Here is a 21273-nt window from a genome sequence, read left to right on the forward strand (position 1 = left end):
TGTGCTACTTAGTTTTCCAGCCTGTTATTTTTAGCATGTTGTAAATAACAAAGACATGGGTGCTTTGTAATAACTTCAGACTTTTCTACAGACTGTTCAGAATTTCCACTTGGAGTAAATGTGTAACAGTTCCATTTTAGGCAGGTCAGATTAAGTTATGCCTACCTGGTACCACTAATGGGGCTGTGTAAAGACCTAAATGAGTACATTCCAGTGAAATGTCATGTAAACATAACTGAGGTGTATGAAGTGTTTTAACATTAGGATTTGAGACATAGTGATTCCCACTTTTGTGTTTAAGCCTTGTCTCTCTTGATATCTAGGTCTAAAAATTCTTTCACACATGCAGCTGAGGAAGGGGGAGAAGTTGTTGTGATAGCTTAAAGGATTGTGTTTTATTTCTTCCAGAAAATGCCAGAAGCCTCAGAAGACCATAATCATTGGAAGGCCTGTTGACTTCCATTTTTTTTGGTAGTCTGGAACATCATCAGTCTGGCATGGCGCAGGGCAGTCAACAACTCGACATGCAGGTTCTCCATGATCTCCGACAACGTTTCCCTGAGATACCTGAAGGGGTGGTATCTCAGTGCATGCTTCAGGTACGGTAAAGAGTTTTTAAGAGTCTTTGTATTTTATTTTTGTAGTATGAAGATTCCTTTTAGTAGTATATATGGAGCACAGATTTTCATTGTTCTGATTTTATTTTGAAAGGGTAGAAGACTCCGCTACTTGCATTTTTGTCCTGTCTTTTACAGGAGATGTGTACAAAGATTTTTTTCATTCTTCACTTGTTTCCCACGTGGGTATTTTTCCTACTGACTGTTCCTCCTCGTCTGTGTGAGCTGTGACTGTATGCGTACAGGGAATAAGGAAAGTGGCTAATGGGATGATTGTTGGTGATAGCTACGTAAATAACGTACATATACTGGAGGAGATTTTGGCAAACAATGACTCCAATGACTCATTCTTTCAAAATAAGGAACGGGCCTTAGCTAGAAACCTAAAAGTTTTCTGTCTTCATGGCATCTTTCTGCCACAGCTGTCCAAAATTTTTAATTTTACTTTTCTGTTTCCAAGTCAGGTGGCATTTCTTTTCTTCCCTACCCCTGCTTTCCATTTCTTCTTTCCACCTTCATATAAAATCACAAATTGGAAGTGATGATAAGTGACCACACATAATAATTTTTCAAAGTCGTGGTCATCTGGGAATACCTTCTGTTAATGGGACGATTCAGGAGTGCAACAGAAACATGTAAGATCTGGTTTGGCCTTGTGTGACCGTGGCTAAGGTGGAGCCCAATGCAATAAACAGCTTCCTGTGAGACTATCAAAGCTGTCTTTGTATCCTACATGTCCCTGGCAGAAGAGTAGATTTACTTATAGCTGTGGCTGTAGTTTCTGTGTTGTGTCTTCTAAACCATGCAGATACAAATTAATTGCTTTCGTACAAATGTAAAGCAGGAGAAGCACTGCAATGCAAAGCTTTACTTACCCTGACAGTCATCTGTGCTGTACTGTTAAGTACATGGTCCTTTTGATGAACTTTGTCAGACATCTTTAAACTGATAAAATTGAAGAACCCTTAATGCTGCAGGAGCGTATGGTGTTCTATATCTATAATATGGCATTCTGGATAGCTAGTTAACGTTACATGGCAAACATATGTCATTTTTTCAAGTGCTGAATTTGTTTCCAAACCAGTTTATATTTTGAGATATGTGAGCTGGTTTCCATTAACCTTTTGCTATACATACTCTAGATTTAAACCAGATGAGTTAAACCCATCAAAAATTGAGGGTCCTTTGAAATGACAAATACTTCCCATACCCTGAGAAAATCAGATTAGGACCTGTCCTGTCTACATTCTCTCTACCTCCACCCTGATGAAGTGAGCTAAGGAAGCTAAGGACTCTATGAAATTCTGTCTAGATGGCAAGTGGCTGATGGTAGCCGTCAACTTTTTTGAGACTGCTGTCTTGGCACAGTGGGGATGGTTACTATTACAAGGTCTGGTTTCCACATGTTCTGGTTTTTACATTTTTCTGTGATACTCCTGGATATTCCCGTTGACCACTGGGGTCTAGAAGGGGAGCTTGGCGTGAAGGGGAAATAGTCAGGGAGGGTATCCCTAGTGAGAGCCATACATAATTAAGCGCTGAACTCTTCTATCATGTTTAGTAGTAAGTCTTCATCTGAGAAGATGCTGAATATGTGTGTTTATCTGATAGTGAAATCATACAAAATATTGGGAAAGACATTTTCACTTTAGTATTAAGACTGACAAGGTATTAGTCCTTTAGAAAAGAAATGCCAATGTGACTTTTCCAGCAGTGGATAGGCTGTTGAAAATCATATTGCAAGGCTACATGAGTGTTAATATGTATGCAAACTTTATATAGTGATAGTGTTTAAAATTGAAGCGAAACCATTATTAATGTATATTCCTTAGAGTGGTACTCTTAGCACACTAAGGAAGGCGGGGGTGTTTTGTGTGTATATATAAATATGTACACACTTTTTCTGGTAGGAGGTGCTGTATACCAGTCTTGGATCACATGTAACACAGTTTGTGTGCTGAGGGCCAGAGGTAGTTGAACTTAAAGTGAAATTTTTTAATTTGACTACTGCTTAAATTAAAAACTGAACCACAGCTGATGCAGGCTGTTGCATGAGAAACTGAGGAGAAAAAAAAAATCCACAATCTGGAATGCTTTTTAGTGATTTTACTCTTTTGGAAAAGCTATCATTCATGTTCTTTTAACAAGACTAGATTAAGCTAAAATTAGTGGAGTGGGAAAGAAGGGAAAGGGAATTCCCTGTTACACTTCTGATTTGTTTCATAATTTATTGACTGTATAGTTTCAGCTGCTGACACCACAGAAAAATCAAACATTTACAGTATTTATTCCTCACTGATGTATGAATGAAACTTTTTTTAGCCTTGAAGCTGAAATTCTTAAAAGGCAGTTGAAATTATTTCAGAATTGTAAAGTTCTTTATGGAATTGCCACTACTTTTTTAAGCAGTACTTACTCTGACTTCATTTTTAAGGCACTAAATTCTGTTCTACGAAGAGAAGCTGATTTAAAATGTTGGGTTTTTAAACTTTCAGGTAAAGAGATACTCAGGTAAACAGTATAATAAAGGTGAAAGCAGTAAGCACTTAGGTAAACTTCAAAATGTCATCTGCATTTATGTTTTGACTTTCCAGAGTTTGCAATTTTGATCTAGTTTAATTTGATTAGTCTTGTTACTAGAAGTAGTTAATTGTACATAACTGTTCCTTGCAGAAGATGCCAAGAGTTCTAACTATTGCTTTCCCGAAAACTGAACTTGATTTTTTTTTTAATACGTCATACTGTAGCTAGTGTTACTGTACCATTTTGCTAGATGCAACATGAGCTACTTGCATACTGTGACTCACAGGGTATTACCTTTTATTTCAAAATTCATGTCTGTGAAATGTTATCCCTAGTAGCGTTATCCCTAGGCCAGGCTGCAGCTTCAGTTGAACGCTTGTTGAATGCTGAGCAGTGGTGTTTGCTTTTGCTATTTGACAGTAATAGGTGCCCATTCTTATTCCTAGAACAACAACAACCTAGATGCCTGTTGTCGAGCCCTTGCACAGGAGAGCAACAAATACTTATATATGGAGTACCATAGCCCTGATGACACCAGAATGAATAGAAATAGCCTTTTGCACATTAATCTGGGTATTCATCCTCATACCAGCTATCATGTAGGGGATGGAGCTCAACTTAATGGTGGTCGTACACTGGTACACAGTTCAAGTGATGGACATATTGATCCACAACGCACAGCAGGTAAACAGCTGATATGCTTAGTTCAAGAACCACATTCTGCTCCCGCTGTTGTGGCAGCTTCTCCTAGTTACAATCCATTTTTTGTGAATGACCAGAATAGAAATGCAGCTACTCCTCCTCCACAGCCACCTCCACAGCCATCTTCCATACAACCAGGAATGAACACGTCTGCTATGCAAGGCCCTCCTCCTACGTATATGCACATACCTCGGTACAGTACAAATCCCATTACTGTTACAGTATCGCAAAACCTCCCCTCTGGACAGAGTGTACCCAGAGCTCTACAAATTCTTCCACAGATTCCAAGCAATCTTTATGGGACTCCTGGCTCTATTTATATAAGGCAAACATCTCAGAGTTCTTCAGGACGACAGACTCCTCAGAATACACAGTGGCATTCATCGCCACAGGGCCCAGTTCCACATTATACTCCCCGTCCTTTACCTGTATATCCACATCAACAGAACTACCAACCTTCTCAGTATTCTCCTAAACAAGCCCAGATCCCTCAGTCAGCTTTTCGATCACCACCGGCATCCCAGTGTCCCTCACCTTTTGGTTCTCCTCAACACCAAGTTCAGACTCCTCAGTTGGGTCATCAGAGTTCACATGTTTTCATGCCTCCTAGTCCTTCAACTGTCCCACCCCATCCATATCAGCAAGCATCCCAGACTTTTCAAAAACAAGGTGGTCACTCTGTGCCGTATCTTCCTCCTTTTGCTGGACCTAGTTTATCCAAAGGTTCCATGAATAAAATAGAAATTACAGTCGAGCCACCACAAAGACCTGGGACTGCAATGAACAGAAGTCCTTCACCAATAAGTAATCAACCATCTCAACGAAACCAGCACTCACTGTATGCAGCCACTACTCCTCCTTCAAGCTCTCCATCAAGAGGTATGTCGAGTCAACCCAAACCTCCATTTAGTGTTAATCCAGTATATATTACCTACACTCAACCAACTGGACCTACAGGTGCACCAACACAGTCTCCTCGGGTAATGGTATCTCAGCCAAACCCAACCATTTTTAAAATCACAGTAGGTCGAGCACCGACTGAGAATCTTTTAAATTTAGTGGACCAAGAAGAGCGTTCTGCAGCACCAGAACCTATTCAGCCTATTTCTGTAATCCCAGGATCTGGAGGAGAGAAAGGAAGCCATAAGTATCAGAGAAGTTCTAGTTCTGGATCAGATGACTATGCTTACACTCAAGGTAAATGTTTCACCCTGCAAATTGTATTATTATAAAGTGCATTTTCAGCTTGATTTTGCTACTATTAAGTAAGAATTTTTAAACGTGTACAGAGAATAGAAATTGCACCACACATCATCTGCAAAGAGAGTTTGTTCCAATTTGTGAAAAACTTTGCCATATATCAGTCTAATACATAAATAATTTCTGAGGTTCTTGAAGTTGGTATGCTTTTGAAGTTAGGGGAATTTATTAAAAATAAAGCACTGCAGCTAACAATTAAGTAGTTTGTTCATATACTGTGTGTCCAGTTTGTTAAATTCTGCATTGAAGAACTGTCTCATAAATTTACATGTGGGTTTTAATTTTTTATGTCTTTTCCGTACTTGGGGTGCTTTATAAAACCTGAAGCACAAACTTCTGCAAGAGATTTGAATTCAATTTGTTTGGTTTAGATTGAAGAGTATTAAGTGAAATAGGAGGGGGAGGTAGGATTGCAGCTAAAAATACTTTGGGTATCAATACAAATATTTTTTTTTTAAAGATACTAAAATAATTATTTTGAAGAACTTACTCAAAAGTTCACTTCTTAGATTTTTCAAAGAGGAGGAAGAGATTGGCAGACAGATTTTAAGATGTGTGTTCTGCTTTGTAGGTTTAGAAGTAGTTAGTCTTCATGCCATGTATAAATGAAGAATTGAGTAATTTAGTAAATAAAATTCTTTAAAAAGCTGAAATCTAACCTTCAGCTGAAAACTGCTTTTCCAAGTAATCTGCTTTATAGATTTGAAACATTTAAAATTGAGCAAATGAATCAGTCTGCCAGCATTTAAACCAATCATTTGGGGTAACGACAGGATGATAATTGGCAGCAATTATTTAAAGAATGTGCTTGTTTCTGGATTTGTGTTTGGAAAAGAGTCTATTTGTCCATTGCTCCTTCTAGCCTTCCTTTCACTTTAGAGAACTGAAATAGTGGTTATAATGCTGCCCTGTAGTTCTTGACTTCTTATTTTGCTTTGTGTCTTTTGAGCTATTCTAACTCATCAACAGAGAGCTGTTCTGTACCTGGTAGACCCGATTAGAAATGTTATTTAGAGAGAATGAACGCTAGTAGGCCTGTAACTCCTAGGCCATATGCTTTGTGTGGTGGTGTTCCTATTACAGCTTCATTACAGATTGTCAGTTACGTGAGAAAACTACAAGTAGCTTCATATAACTGAGAAAAACATTCTGAAATACAGAAATCTGGTTTTGCCTTTGTATCTTTGAATACATTTCTGTATCTGGAAAACAAAACTAATGAAACTAGTTAATATGTGCTTTTCAGGGCAATACCTACCACTGCTGGGACTTTATTACAGCCTTTGGTATTGCTGTACTCTGAACTCATTATATAAATACATCGTAGAAGAATAAATGTTACATTCTTTACTACCACAAAGGAGTCCTAAAGAGGAGTATATTTAACAGCTTAATATAGGGAACAAGTGTATTTAGTTTTCTTTTGAATATGAACCATTGTGAAAAGTGTTACCAAAAATCTGTTCTGGTGTCTGTACTTCCACTTTCTCTTTGCGGTGTGAGTCATGTTTGATGAGTTGTACTAGAGTCTAATGTGAAGCTATGTAATGTAGTCATATCAGATAGACCATTTGGGTAGTAGTAGTAGAAAATCATACAGCTTGGTATCTGTAATTTTTTTTTCCAAGTTTGTGATCTCAGACTCTACTTGGATGACTTATGCTACTTCAAAAAGTAGAGAATAATTTTTTTCAGTAATACTGGTGCCTGTATTGTAAAAAAATATGGTATTATTCATGGATAGGATTTTCAGTGTCTATTCTTTGGCCGCGAATTGGTGGATCCATACAAAATCCAATGCGTAGTACTACATTTTTGCACAGAATATTGGCATCTGATAAACAACACTGTCATTTTTATGCTCCTGACTGAGGAGGTTTTTTGCCCTCCTCCAGTAAGCTTGTCATTGCTTATTTTTCTAAGGTTTTTTTTTTAGATAGTATATAAGTATTCTTGAGATATTATGTGTTTTTTCTTTGCCTGTGCTGGATAGGGGTGAAGAAAAGGGCAGGTACTGGCTGGTACTTTCTATGAAGTAGCATTTTGCAGATTCTACAATGTCTTCATACATTTGAACCGTTTGCTGGAACATTGTTATATGAGTGGCACGCTTACCTGAATACACACAGTGAATTTTTCTTATTTTGCTCTGTCCTGGTAAACTTTTATTGGGTAAAACCAGCCAGATCAGAAAGTGCTAAGCATCAGACTAATAAACTTGGCCAGTTTTGCATTGTGATGAAATACCAATAAACATTCTTCCTGCAAAAACTGAATATTATTTTCTGCCTAGTCAAAATTCTTTCTTTGGCTGCTCTGAGAACCCAACATCATCTTGTGACTGAGAGTCATAAATTTCAGTACCATGACAAAAATATGAGAGAATGATTAACAGCAGAGAGAGGTTATAGGACGATGAATCAGCTCTATTGTAGAATTACACATGCTGAGGCACTTGAGCTGCCCCCAGCTTTTATTTTCTGGGCTCTCTAGTCTGTTTTATTGAGATTCTGTAGTTTTACCTTTGAACACTGGGGAACTTATAGTATGGAGACTCATCATACTCTCCGAAATGCTAAGACTACTTAAAGTTGTTACAGCATAATCTGTAATAGTGAAAAAACAATGCAGGACTGACATTTGGTTGATGTCACAAGGCTAGTGTGTCAGATGCTATTGAGCAGCAGATATGAAGTGTGTGTTACCTTCTGATCTTACCTCTGGTATTTTTATTTTTTTTTTTGTCAGTACAATATTAATATAACTAGGTTGCTGTTTCATCCTGAGAAGCTGTCTCCTTGTACAGGTGCCTTTGTATTTTTGAGACGAGAAAGACCAAATGCAAAAAAAGAAGCTTTGACCAAAATGGTAATATCAACTTCAAGTTACTGTCTAAAATATGTTTTTATTCTGGAAGAACTTTGTTCTAAATTGTAGTTCATTTGGCATGAAAGCATCTTCACACTGATACTTGGTTGCATGTTTATGATCACTTTTTTTTTCCAGAAAGGTCACTCATGAATCTTAAGCATAAGAATTTGGTTTTCCAGGTTTTTGTGTATTAGTAACTATTTCTTCCATATAAAACATTAGCCTTGCTGTTACATCAACGAGCAAGGATGGAGAGATTAGCAAAGGAACTGAAGCTTGAGAAAGAAGAGCTTGAACGCCTGAAAGCTGAAGTCAATGGTATGGAGCACGATCTAATGCAGAGGCGGCTTCGGAGAGTTAGCTGTACAACTGCAATTCCAACAGTAAGCAATTTGTTAGTATTTTAATTCAAGATACATTTTTTTTTTATGTTTTCATGAACTAAAGTATTGTACAAAAACATTTTGGAATATAAAATCTTCAGTGGAGGTGATTATTTTTTGAGAGTTCTTGGCTTGTTGTTCTTACAATTTAAGAAACAGACATGAGTCCAGCTTGCTTAGTGTTCACAACAGAATTTCTGAAACTTGTATACATTCTTTTCTGGACCACAGAACTGAATAGATAGTTACTTTTCTAACAACCTAAAAAAGAGTATGTCCAAGTCTATTTAAAGAGCCCAAGCCATCTACAGATTGGTGTTCATGCAGCAAGTTTTCACCTTTTTTTTAAAGGTATTTTGTTTGAGTAGTTGCATAGTAGTTGCAATAAATTATGTTTCCCATTTGATATGTGCAGGATGTACCAAGTAAGTTTTCAGTGGCGGTGTTAGCTCAAATAGTTGACACCTCTCTCCTCTTTTCCTCATTGGTTCTTCCTGTTTGTATGACTTCCACCTGCAAGCAACTCTAGCCCAAACATCTGTATGGCTCTGATAAGAGAATTCATCTGACTGAAAAAGAACTTCCACTTTGTGCAGTTGTTAGCCAAAATCAGTTCAGACTTACTGTGTTGACATAAGCAATGCACAGATGTAGGCTGGAAGGCATAGTACAGGCTGTTAGCTGCTTGACTAGTATGGCTACTGCGTGTCTCGCCTGTCTCAGGGCAGCATCTGGCAGGTGTGTTCCTGGGAGGAATACAGAGGCACAGTCCAAGTGTGCAAGGATGAGGTTAGGAAAGGCAAAGCCCAAATGGAGTTGAATGTGGCGTGAGATGTCGAAGACAAAAAGGGCTTCTATTAGTACCTAGGTAACAAAAGCAAGGCTAGTGAAAGAGTGGCACGATCGCTTACAGGGGACCTGGTTACATAGGAAATAGAAAAGGCTAAGATACTGAATGCCTTGTTTGCCTCAGTCTTTATAGGCCTTCAGGAATCCCAAGTCCCAGAGACCCTGGGAAGAGTCTGAAGCAAGGAAGGTACACCCTTGGTGGAAAAGGATCAGGTCAGGGAATGCTTAAGCAAAGTGGACATACATGAGTTCGTGGTCCTGAATGGCATGCACCCATGAGTGCTGAGGGAGCTGGCTGATGTCACTGTGAGGCTATTCTAGATAATCTTTGATTGATCATGGTGTTTGGGAGAAGTGCCTGAAGACTAGAGGAGAGCAAATGTCACTTCTGTCTTCAGAAAGGAGGACCCAGGGAGCTACAGGCTGGTCAGCCTCGTCTTGATGCCTGGGAAAGTGGTGGAGCAGCTAGTCCTGGAGACCATTTCCAGGCACGTGAAGGACAAGAAAGTGATCAGCAGTAGTCAGCATGGGTTCATCAAGGGGAAGTCAAGTTTGACCAATCTGATAAACCTCTAGGATGACAAAAGTGTCTTGGTACATTAGGGGAGAGCAGTGGTTATTGTCTACCTAGACTTTGGTAAGACTTTTCATGAACTAAAACGTTTTCTCCTGTAAGATCTTCACAGAGAAGCTGATAAAGTATGGGCTGGATGAGCAGGTAGTGAGGTGGATTGAAAACTGGCTGAACAGCCAGGCCAAGAGTATGGTAGTCAGTGGCACAAAGGCTGGTTGGAGGCCAGTAGCTAGCGGTGTACCACGGGGGTCAGTACTGGGTCTGATCCTATTTTACATCGTCTTTAATGATATAGATGATGGGGCAGATTGTACACTCAACAAGTTTGCTGATGACAAAAAACTGGCAGAGTTGTGCTGCCATTCAGAGGGACCTCAAAAAGCTGAAGAGATGAGCTGGCAGGAACCTTACGCCGTTTAGCAAGGGGAAGTACTAAGTCCTGCACTTGGGGAGGAGCAACCCCATGCACCAGTATAAGCAGGGAGCCAACCAGCTGGAAAGCAATTTTGCAGAAAAGGCCCTGGTGAAGACTAAGCTGAAAATGAGCCAATGATGTGGCAAAGAAGGCTAATGATACCCTGAGCTGTGTTAGGAGCATTGCCGGCAAGGGGGGAGAGGTTACTCCAACCTTTTATTCAGCACTGGGGAGGTCAAACTTGGAGTATGGTGTCCAAGAGATAGGCATGGTCATACTGGAGAGTCCAGTGAAGGGCCACAAAGATGATTAAGCATCTCTCATGTGAGGACAGACTAAGACAGCTAGGACTGTTCAGCGTGGAGAAGAGCAGGCTCAGAAGGTCTCTTATCAATATATATATAAATACCTGAAGGGAGTGTGCAAAGTGGATGGAGCCAGGCTTTTTCCATTTGTGCCCAGTGACAGGACCAGAGGCAGTGGGCACACAGTGAAGCACAGGAGGGTCCCTCTGAACATCAGGAACCACTTTTTTACTGTGTTGTTGACTGAGTGCTGGCACAGGTTGCCCAGGGAGGTTGTGGAGTCTTCATCTTTGGAGATACTCAAAAGCTGTCTGCTGTCTGGGCAAAGAGTTGGACCAGATGACCTCCAGAGGTCCCTTCTGACCTTAAACATTCTGTAATTCTGTGACTGCGATGCTGGAATATATCCTAGGATAAGGTAGTTATTTCTACATATATGTTAATGACTGCTGCTGCTAGCATTAGGAACGCTTTGTATTCCAGTAACGGGTTTTTTAAATGATATGCAAATATATGGACTTAAATAACTGGTTATTTTGTGAAAAATAATTACTGTCTTGCAGCACTGAACAATTTAAACATAATGGGCTAGAATGTTTGGCATGTTGGAACTCTTTAGAGTGATGCAAATCAATAAACTTCTGACTTTATTCAGTTATAATCAAGTAATAATTAACATGAGCCTGCACTTTGTATTCTCTTTCCTGATCATCTTGATGTAAACTCATGTAGCAAGTCATCAATTTATACAGAATTTTATAAGGTATATGGTTTTGTAAACTTGAGCTCAGCTATGTCTTCTTACTAACAAGCTTTAATATTAAAGGAACTTGTTCATTTTTGTTGGTTTGGTTTGTTTTCTTCCCCAAATGCCAATAGAAGAATGGGTTTTGAGGGAATAGGTTGGGTAGCGGGAACAGGACAGAAGGTAGAATCTTGGGGTTTTTTTCAGTGCTTTATCTATACTCAAGTCTAATAAAGCTGTTAACAGAGATATATCAATGTTATTTCTATGCCAGATAAGATGCTGATTTTCCCACAATTATTATTTTGGGTTGTTTCTTTCTAGCCTGAGGAAATGACCAGATTAAGAAGCCTCAACAGACAGCTCCAGATAAATGTTGACTGTACACTGAAAGAAGTTGATCTCCTTCAGTCTAGAGGTATAGATTTGATAATTGTTGTTTTTTTAAAAAAAAATAGAAATGGGTGGGAGTATCTATCTGCTTGGGGGTAGAAAAGCTCTACAAAGGGATCTGGACAGGCTGGATTGATGGTCCGAGGCCAATTGTATGAGGTTCAACAAGGAGAAGCGCCGGGTCCTGCACCTGGGTCGCAGCAACCCCACACAACGCTACAGACTTGGGGCAGAGTGGCTGGAAAGCTGCCTGGGGGAAAAGTACTTGGGGAGTACTGGTCGACAGCTGGCTGAACATGAGCCAGCAGTGTCCCAGGTGACCAAGGTGGCCACAGCATCCTGGCTTGTACCAGAAACAGTGCTGCCAGCAGGACAAGGGAAGGGATCGTCCCCCTGTAGTGGGCACTGGTGAGGCCGCACCTTGAATACTGTGTTCAGTTTTGGGCCCCTCACTGCAAGAGAGACATTTTGGTGCTGGAGTGTGTCCAAAGTAGGGCAAGAAAGTGAGGGTCTAGAGAACAGGTTTTATGAGGGGCAGGTGAGGGAACTGGACTTGTTTAGCCTGGAGGAAAGGAGGCTCAGGCTTATTGCTCTCTACAGCTACCTGAAAGGAGGTTGGAGGCATGGGGGGTGTGGGTCTCTTCTCCCAAGTAACAAGTGATAGGACAAGAGGAAATGGCCTCAAGATGCGCCAGGGGAGGTTTAGATTGGATCTTAGGAAGAATTTCTTCACTGAAAGGGTTGTCAAGCATTAGAACAAGCTGCCCAGGAAAGCGGTGGTTACCATCCCTGGAGGTATTTAGAAGACTTGTAGATGTGTGGAGCTTAGGGACATGGTTTAGTGATGGACTTACAGTTGGACTTGGTGATCTTGCTGGTCTTTTCCAACCTAAATGATTCTATGACTCTAATATAATATATGCCTAAATGTGAATACTTGGACTCTTTAAAATGCAATTTTGATTATCAATAAAAAATTATCTCTAAAAGGTGTCTCTTTCAGTTGCAACCTGATGAACTTGACTTGCTAATATTTCTGTTGGCCAAGTTAAATTACATTACCAAGAAAGTGGTGACTTAAAAGTGACTTTGTCAAGAGCAAATAATTAAAAATACCCCTTAGAGACGGTTCTTTCTTCTAAATTTTTAACTTCTTGCTGACAAAGGCTCTGACCAAATAATGCAAACCAGAACTACAGATTGCAACCAAAAAGTTGGCAAACAGAAATCTACTTAAGTCTTTAAAAATCCTCTTCCTGCCACAGAAACTTGACATAAATACAATCAAATAAACTAGAATATGCGTAGTCCTCCTTTTTTTACCAAGAATGCATCCTACAGAAAGATTTAAGTTTTCACATATTTTTAAAGCAATACAGAACATTGAGCTGGAGATGATTCTTCAATATGGGATTAGCCTGCTTAAAAATTACTAGAATCAACACAAACCTGAAAATATGTGATAAAAAAACTGCTCAGGAAAAAGTTAATATATAATGTCATAATAAAAAAAAAGTATAAAATCTGAAGCCTCTAGATGTTCATATTACTGGCATAGGCATGCAAATAACCTCTGAGTTATGCTTTCTTACTTTTCTGACAGGGAACTTTGATCCGAAAGCCGCATGTAATTTCTATGATAACATAGAGCCTGGTCCTGTTGTGCCACCAAAGCCATATAAAAAGGGTAGGTCAATAACTTTTCTTTATGTATAAACCAAACCAGAACATTTTTATATAAGTGCAATAATCCTGGCTACAACTTGTTTTCCTCTGGCAGGTCATTGCAAATGAATGTTCTGATAATATTTGTTTGTAAATACTGTTATTCACTAGTAATTTCAACTAGAAGGAGTTGAAAGTATACAAACATGTTAACTTGAGGTTCCTAATTATGCTTTTTAAAAATGCTTCTGGGTTAAAAGCTGTGTGTCATGTTTCTTCAGCTGTCTTCTAATACGTGGTGGTAGGATTTATAGTTTAGTTGAGGTCTCTTATGCAAGTGCAGTTGGTCACAGCAGCTTTTTAAAATTTGCATTTATATTTTTAATTGTATTTTAACTCGACTGGTCACACATTTTTTGTGCAGACTGAATTTCACAGTAGCCCTGAAGTTTTAGCACAGCAAGAGCTTCGGGCAATTTAAGGACCGAGACAGAACACATTCCTTCACATTGGTCTAAAGAGATAACAGCGACCCACTTGTACAAGCTCATTACTGGTTTTGAAAATTTTCTGTGCTAATTGTATAGTATCCAGCTGAGGACACTTAAGTTTTATGTAAGCACAGGAGCTATGTTTTTAGTCTCACTTTTGTCCAGTGGAGATTCAGTTAGTACATCCCAGAGTGACTCAGCTTATCCTAAGCAGACACCTGGTTGCTGTGTAACTCAGTAGCTCTCTAACTTCACCACGTTCAGTAGTGTTTTTGGAGCAGAGTCATACCTTTTGGCTCAGGTGGGTTTGGACCTTTTTTTTTTTTCTTTTACAACCTGAAATCTGCATTTCACAAAGGTTTTTGCAGTTGAATTTTGAATTCATAGAAGGAAATTGTCCCCCCTCTTTTGAAGCCAGTATTTTACCCTTCAGTGTAATGAAGTGCTTAGTATGTGGAGATTTAAAAGAAAGAGAAGGCCCAGGACTATTGCTGGTGTTCAAAAAACAGACAGAAAATACTGAGATGAGTTCTCTGCATATGTGGTAGTGTTCAGGAGAGACAGTAGCAGCAGCTGAGAAGTGGCATAAAGACAGCTGCCTGGATTCATGTTAAATTTCAGTGGTCATGTGGTTGATTTAAGGCACTGCTGCTTGTGATGGTTGAAGAGATTCTCTTTATTAGACTAGTTTGATCCATCATTTCAAAGCAAAATAATGTGCAAAACTTGCATGAAATAAGTTACTTTATTTGGCAGTTAGAAAGATAGTGTCTTGTAAGAATTTGTACAACTTTGATGATTAGCTTCCACGTTTTGTCTGTCAACTTATTAGAGATCCACTTTAGGGCTGGTGTACTGTATTCTGAGTTTGGGTTTTAACATGGAGTTGTCAAATTATATTTTTTTTTTCCCTTAAAACTTCCATTTTCTTAATATTCAGCTGTTGAAAGCATGGGCAGACAGGGTTCTGCTCGGTGCTGCTGGCTGGCTAGTCAACATGAATGCAGTCTAGTGCCCACTATTTGCTTGCTTAGAAGGAATTTGTTGAGGCCAAGCACTGTTAATGTGACTACGCAACCTCTGGTCTAGAGGGGGTTTACATCTAAGCAAGGAGTTTACTTTTATTTTCTTTACATATGTCACTGAAGACAAACCTAAGGGCTATTTGCACTGTCATCGGCCATCTGCTAGATTTCTTAGCAGATGATAACAATGTGTGCACTTTGAATTACAAATTGCAGTCCATTTTTACAACACAAGTTTTATTTTAATTAAGTTGTTCTACAGATGTTTGTTAACAGATGGGTATCTTAACCTTACCTTCTAGGTCTGCATGCTAATGTTGTTTCAAATAACATTTTGTAAAATACTGTTTCCACGTCCTAGGAGTATTTGTCACTTTTAGTAGATAACCTGGGGTTTTGAAGTGGTGGTAGGAGACATCAGAAAATGGAGTCTTTCCATGGATTAATACCTAATACGCGATTTGCATACATACTGATTTTATGAATGGAAACAGACTTAAGTGCTGCTTCAGATACACACGTCTCTGCTGCAAAGCCTTGAGGAAGAAAAACAATCTTCTTGTTTTGAAATAGGCCTATCGTGTTATTTTTATGTTGTTTTTTCTTCAGCCTGGATAAGTGCTAAAAAAATGCAGACAATATATTTTCTGTCAGGCTGAAGGAAGTAAGTTAAACTCATCTTTCACTTCAGGTAAAGTAGGTTTATTGGAATTTAGAATTTGAGGCTGCTGTGTGTACATCTATGAAGTCATTGTTTAACAGGATGGTGTTGCAGTGCCAGTAACAAACTTCTCAGTATTATAAGCTATTAAACCTTTTGCAATATCAGTGACCTAACAGTGCTGACTGCTGTTCCTGTTTTTAATGTAGTGTGGTTAAGTGACTCTTGTACAGAAGTGAAATACTTTCTGTATTCAGGTTTCACAAACTGAACTGGAAGTGCTTCAGCAAAGACCTTTCATGTTACCTACGTGGAAAGTTTTCCACATTCATTTTAAGATGCAGTGTTTATTGAGGTGACAAACTAGTAGTATGATCTTGCCTGTCATCCTTCTCTTCTGAAATAAGAAAAGAATGTTTTCCTTTGGCTTTTTTCAGAACATCAAAACAGCTCCAAACAGACTCCACGGACTCAGCCAAGAGATGAAGACTTCGAAGGGGCTCCATGGAATTGTGATAGCTGCACCTTTCTAAATCATCCGGCACTAAATCGCTGTGAGCAGTGTGAAATGCCACGATACACCTGAAAATCAGGAAGGGGCTGCATTGGGTTGAAAACAGGCTCTCAAGCCATCACCTGTAGGAGAAGGAAACACGGGGAACCTTTCAGTCCATCTACCCAGCCTTTGCCAGTCCACAGTCTTCATATTGCAAGGGGTGGGAGTAATGTGTTAAGATGTTTCTGCTTGTGCTACACTAAAAATAAGCAAATTAAGAGTGAAATTCTTTCTTATCCCATTGTAGTGTGCAAAGCAGAACATGAAACCTGAAAATGTAAAAGGATTAATTTTGGGAAGAATGTATACAGGAAAGCAAGTAACTACTGGTGTTTAGTCCTGTGGTTATAGTTACTGCTTAGTGGCTCTAAAAACAAGCAAACAAACAGGTTTTTTTAAAAAACATATAGGACTCTTAATAATGGTGTGAAATGTTACACTTAACCAGAAAAACTGAAGAGCCAGAGCTGACTTAACCTGGCCACAGCTAGCTGGCAAGCAAAGGCTCCCTGTGCTTCTAGATTGTAAGCTACTGAAAAAGAAGACAGGTAAATACAATGATAAATTTTGCAATGTATAAAAAACAAGGAGAAGGGTATTTGTAATTGCTGCTTTTTTTCAGGGTAACTTATGTCTACAAAAAATTGCTGTTTGAAATAGTAACCTAAGGTGACTAAATGAGATACCGTATGAGTGTTACAGAGAGTTTAATCAGAGGTAATTTTTTACAATCCCTTTTGCTTGTACAGTGCTCACCTGGCTGTGTCAACACTGGTAATAAACTAAGAATGATTCTACCGTATTACGGATGAAAATACTGCTGCATGCTTTCATTAGGCCGTCGTGTTTCAAAGCTAAAAGTATGCTTTTATGTACAACAATCTTCTAAGCCTGTGCTGTGTAGCAGCACAGTAACATGCCAAACACAGACTACTCCAAATTTGGTTTGGAAGACTTGAGCTCAGCCATGGTTGTGTATGAGAAGAGTTTGTACCCAGTTCCTTAGGCCTTTTCAGCTTCCAATTTGTGAAGAATTCATGATGTTTACAGCACAGAAGGTACTTTGTGCCCCAGTTCAAAGTTAGCTGAAAAATAATCAATTAGCTCTTCAGTAAAGGTTTATTTGCACATTGTTAATAAACTGGCCTGTATAAAATAGCAGATGCCAGATCCTGAAAAATTACACACTGCATTCTTTTCATTTTGGTCAGGAAATATTTGCCATGGGTTGAAGAACACAGTACTTGCAACTGAAAATCATAGTGGTACTTTTATGCATATGATACACACTGTATTATAAAGGTGATGTTCAATTTGTTTGAATGCTTCAGGTTGCTGTAATAAAGCACTCAATACTTGTGAAATCAGACTTGGGTTTGGGCAGCTGAATGATTATGTTACACAACCGTGTGACTGGGTGAGATGTTCTTGTGTACTGGTCAGAAGCTGGTACAGTGCATTTAAGCTTTTTCTGGTATAACTTTGTCAAGATTCAGATATGCAGCCAGGCACATCAGCTTAGTTACAGTAATTGACGTTGCAGCTGTGAGGCAAAATGAGCTAGCTAAACCTTACCAGAAGAGATTTAAACTACTTCATTTAAAATTGTTCTTAGCTCGTGGAAGCTGCATCCATATGGTCAATTACCACAATTCACTGGATGTGTGATAACATGTTAAGTTGTGGTAGAACAATCATGTGTCTGAATCCTTATTTAAAATAAAGCAGCGTTTGTAAGGGGTGGGTGGGCATTGCTCAATCTGGTGTCTTCTCTCCCTGGAGTTTATAAAGATAACAGTAAAAAAGAAACTGTGATCTTCTATGAGGAGCCAATGTTTTATCTGTTATTTTTCAATATGTTCTTGCACTAATTAAATCTTCAGTGTAATTTTAAATAAGCTAAGAGATCTCCAGCAATCAGTGTATACCACTGATGACCAAAACAAAGTCAAAGGCATCAGAGCTAGTTTTCCTTCCTTCCTTCCTTCCTAATGATTTATATTACTATGTGAGGAGCTCATCACGTCTGGAAAGGGGTAAAAAAATTACTGTCAAATGAAGTTAGAAGGAAAATATTTTGTTCATGTAAGTGAAGTCTGAGAAAACAGATAACTAGAAAACAGATGAGCAGAAGCATTATACCTAGGGTAAGCAGTACCATTGCTGTTATCAGCTGTATAATGAATTACTCAAAACAATACCAGGAACTTCATGACTTTTCTGTCATGATGCCTTTGTGTTATTTCCATTTTCTGTTCATTTGTACTTCTGTTGAAGTTCTAGAAGCATTTATTTTTGCTGGAATTACAAAATGATAGCAACTGAAATGACAGTCAGCAAATGAGAGTAGCTGTGTCATACATCAATACAGCTGTGCCATTTTCAGATAGAATAGATGCTACTTTTGAAGGGGGGCGGGGGGGGGGGGGAGGGGGGATGCATGCAGTCCAATAACTCCCTGAATTGTAATAACCGTAAATGGAGACTGCTAATCTTGGTCATAGCTTCACCAGAGGAAGAAAAGGAGGACTGCTGTGACAGCAAGATACTTTTTGGAAGACTGAGTGGGTGCTGTTAAATTGCAAATGAATTCATTTGTACCAATAATTTTACTCCAGTTTTTCAGTTACTGTCATTTGTTGTTTGTACAAAAAACCCACCCCTTCTGTTGTATTCTTTATTTGTAGATGCCCGTACTCAAACGTTAATAGTAAAGACTTTACATGGTGCTCGAATATTTCTAGTTAGAATGTAAATTGTATTTTGATTATTGGAAGATCCATTTTCCTTCTGAAAGCAGGTGACGCTGTTCACACCCCAACTGAATTGTAGATTATGCCAAAAAGATTGGTTTATGTAATATTTATTGAATGCACATAAAACCCTAATGTCAGCTGGCATACAAAATGCACTGTATTGTATAAAACTTGTGTGTGTGTGTGAATGATGGGATGCTGATGACGTCGTGTTGAGTTAATGCACTACTTGTGTTTTCTTTCTTTCTGTAATGACTGAGCTTTCCCTCAACCATGCTACTAGATTGGTAGAATTTGTAACTGACTCAGACATTCAGATAATCAAAATGATTTCACTGTTCACTGAAATTTTATAAAGCTTATTTTATATTTACTGTGCTGTTAAGGTGAATTCCCTTTAATTATAGAATACTATTGTAGTTCTTTAAAAGTTTATTTAGAGTGGGGCTTGTGGAAAATTATACAGAACATAGTAAACCAAAAGAAATCCTGAACTTTGGATCTACTTTTAATTTGATGTAATTATTAGTCTTTTTTTGGGTGAAGAGGAAAGGGGTGGGAAGTCAAGCAAAAAGAAATACTTTGTAAAATGTAGTCTTAGATCAGATTGAATTGTGTATCTGTGTGTCTGTGGTGTGTGTGTGTTTCCCTTGAAATATGGGAGGTGTGGTGAAAAGGTGTAATAATTCTTAAAAGAGCTGGTCTCAGTACTTTCTGATTATGATATGCTACTAAATCACATTTAAAAAAAACAAAACACTTTCTTTCAGTTACTTTATCTGTCCCAGTTACACATCTCTCATTTCAATTTCTAAATACTTTTAATATTGATTGTAAAACCCCTTGAAACTGAAATGAAAATACTTGAGTTGAAATGGGGACACAACTAAATGAAACCAATAAAGAATGTTTTAAAAAAGAATGTGAGAATATCAAATATGTTAAAAACAAGCTTGTCATCAGGATGATAGTTTTGTTTTAAAATGTAGTGGTTTACCCTAGAATGTGAACATGACTATCCTGATGGAAGTGGACAGTTGGACATAAACAATTCATCAGCTTGTTTGATACCACAGAATTTACATGGTCTGTACTGCAGTGACTCTAAATCCCATAAAGAGAACACATGCACAGATATCACATCTCATAGTCAGTACTTTCTCTATGTGCTGCTGCATTTGTTTCGTTTCAAAATGTCAATATTATATGAAGCTAGACATGACTGAATTTTGCCAGATTTCTTCAGTTTGGGGCTTTCATTGCTGTTTATGTCCATAAATATTAATGAAAATATTTTTCTTGGGTTTGAATAATCAGAAGTCAATGGAGTTAATGCAATATTATAATCCTGGATTTTCAGTACCTTTGAAACAGATTTTAAAAAAATGTGTTCTTGAAACTTATTTATTTATGGTGGCACCAGTGTATCTAAATCCATATTTCCTGCTGTGTGAAACCCTGTTAAATTTTTTCATTAAAAAAAGAAGACACGATCTTGTTTAATCCTGTATATATGGTGTCTACATTCTAGATTTGTGTATGCTGTGAATGAACTTATTACTAAGAGATGAAATTGTATAAAAGCATTCAGAGGCTATGCATGCATGGTACCTCCAGAAAGTGCATACTCCGAGTTGCAGATTCCTGCAAAAATAAATTAATAAAACTAAGCAAACATCACATCCTGCATTTGTTCTTGTATGTAGTAAGAAACATGTAAAAAATAGAGCCTTTTTGCTTTCATAGTCCCAATTGTTTCTGGTCTTCCACTTGACTTCATAGCTGTAGCAAATTTGTTTCAGGGCTTTTGGGGTTTTCTTTTTCGGTCGATATGATTCTCGTCAGGAAATTTCTGAATACTGAACTGGGGTCCAGATCCTGTTCCTGTGAACGTGGACAGCTTGTGTAAGAAAGAGTCCCGTTTAGATGATGGGTGGTTGTTCTGTGCAGCTTCTGGTGTAGAAACAAGACATCGAATGTTCAGAGACTGAAGCTGAGCTCATCACTTTGATTTTTGAATGGAAAGTTGTTATTAAAGGAGTAGCTTTATCTACTGTAGGAGATGATGGCCTTCTGTTTATAGCCTTGATTGCAGGCGTTCCTGCTTATCACCTTGGTAGTATTGAGTATCTGGATTACAAAAGTCCGTCTTCTGCTATAACCTCTTACACAGTGCTCGGGAGAGTGTGGAGAATTTGAAATGCATAAACCAGTATACAGGCAATTTCTCTTTATTGGTTTGTCTTCTCAATTACTATAATTGTATCAGCTCACCATAATCTAAAAAAAGCTCTGTAGCTTTTGTTCACATACAGTTTCAGTTGTTAAACACATTCTGGTCTAACAAACCACTACAACTTTGGATTTTTTGAGCTTTTGTCAGCAAACATGTAAGAACTTAGTTCTGCATTCCTTTTGCTAAATTGAATTTATAAAAAAATCAGGACAGGTTTGTGTATTAAGCATTTAGTTCTTTCAGAAA

At 38.4% G+C, this 21273-nt stretch overlaps 1 protein-coding gene across 4 annotated transcripts in view; it reads left to right on the forward strand.

The window, feature by feature from the left end:
• The window catches only part of TAB3 (TGF-beta activated kinase 1 (MAP3K7) binding protein 3), a 47848-nt gene extending 27377 nt beyond the window's left edge, over window positions 1–20471 (forward strand). For 2 of the 4 annotated variants that reach the window (XM_040582481.1, XM_040582482.1), the window contains 6 exons: window positions 409–599; window positions 3587–5039; window positions 8196–8356; window positions 11569–11662; window positions 13241–13324; window positions 15917–20471. In XM_040582481.1, coding sequence (XP_040438415.1) covers window positions 498–599; window positions 3587–5039; window positions 8196–8356; window positions 11569–11662; window positions 13241–13324; window positions 15917–16065 — 2043 coding nt within the window. In that variant the 5' untranslated portion in view covers window positions 409–497 and the 3' untranslated portion in view covers window positions 16066–20471. The remainder of the gene's footprint in view (window positions 1–408; window positions 600–3586; window positions 5040–8195; window positions 8357–11568; window positions 11663–13240; window positions 13325–15916) is intronic. The other 2 variants (XM_040582483.1, XM_040582484.1) reach the window with 2 other exon arrangements.
• The last annotated feature ends 802 nt before the right edge of the window (window positions 20472–21273 follow it).

Source organism: Falco naumanni, chromosome 2 (assembly GCF_017639655.2).
Source record: "Falco naumanni isolate bFalNau1 chromosome 2, bFalNau1.pat, whole genome shotgun sequence".
NCBI lineage: Eukaryota > Metazoa > Chordata > Aves > Falconiformes > Falconidae > Falco > Falco naumanni.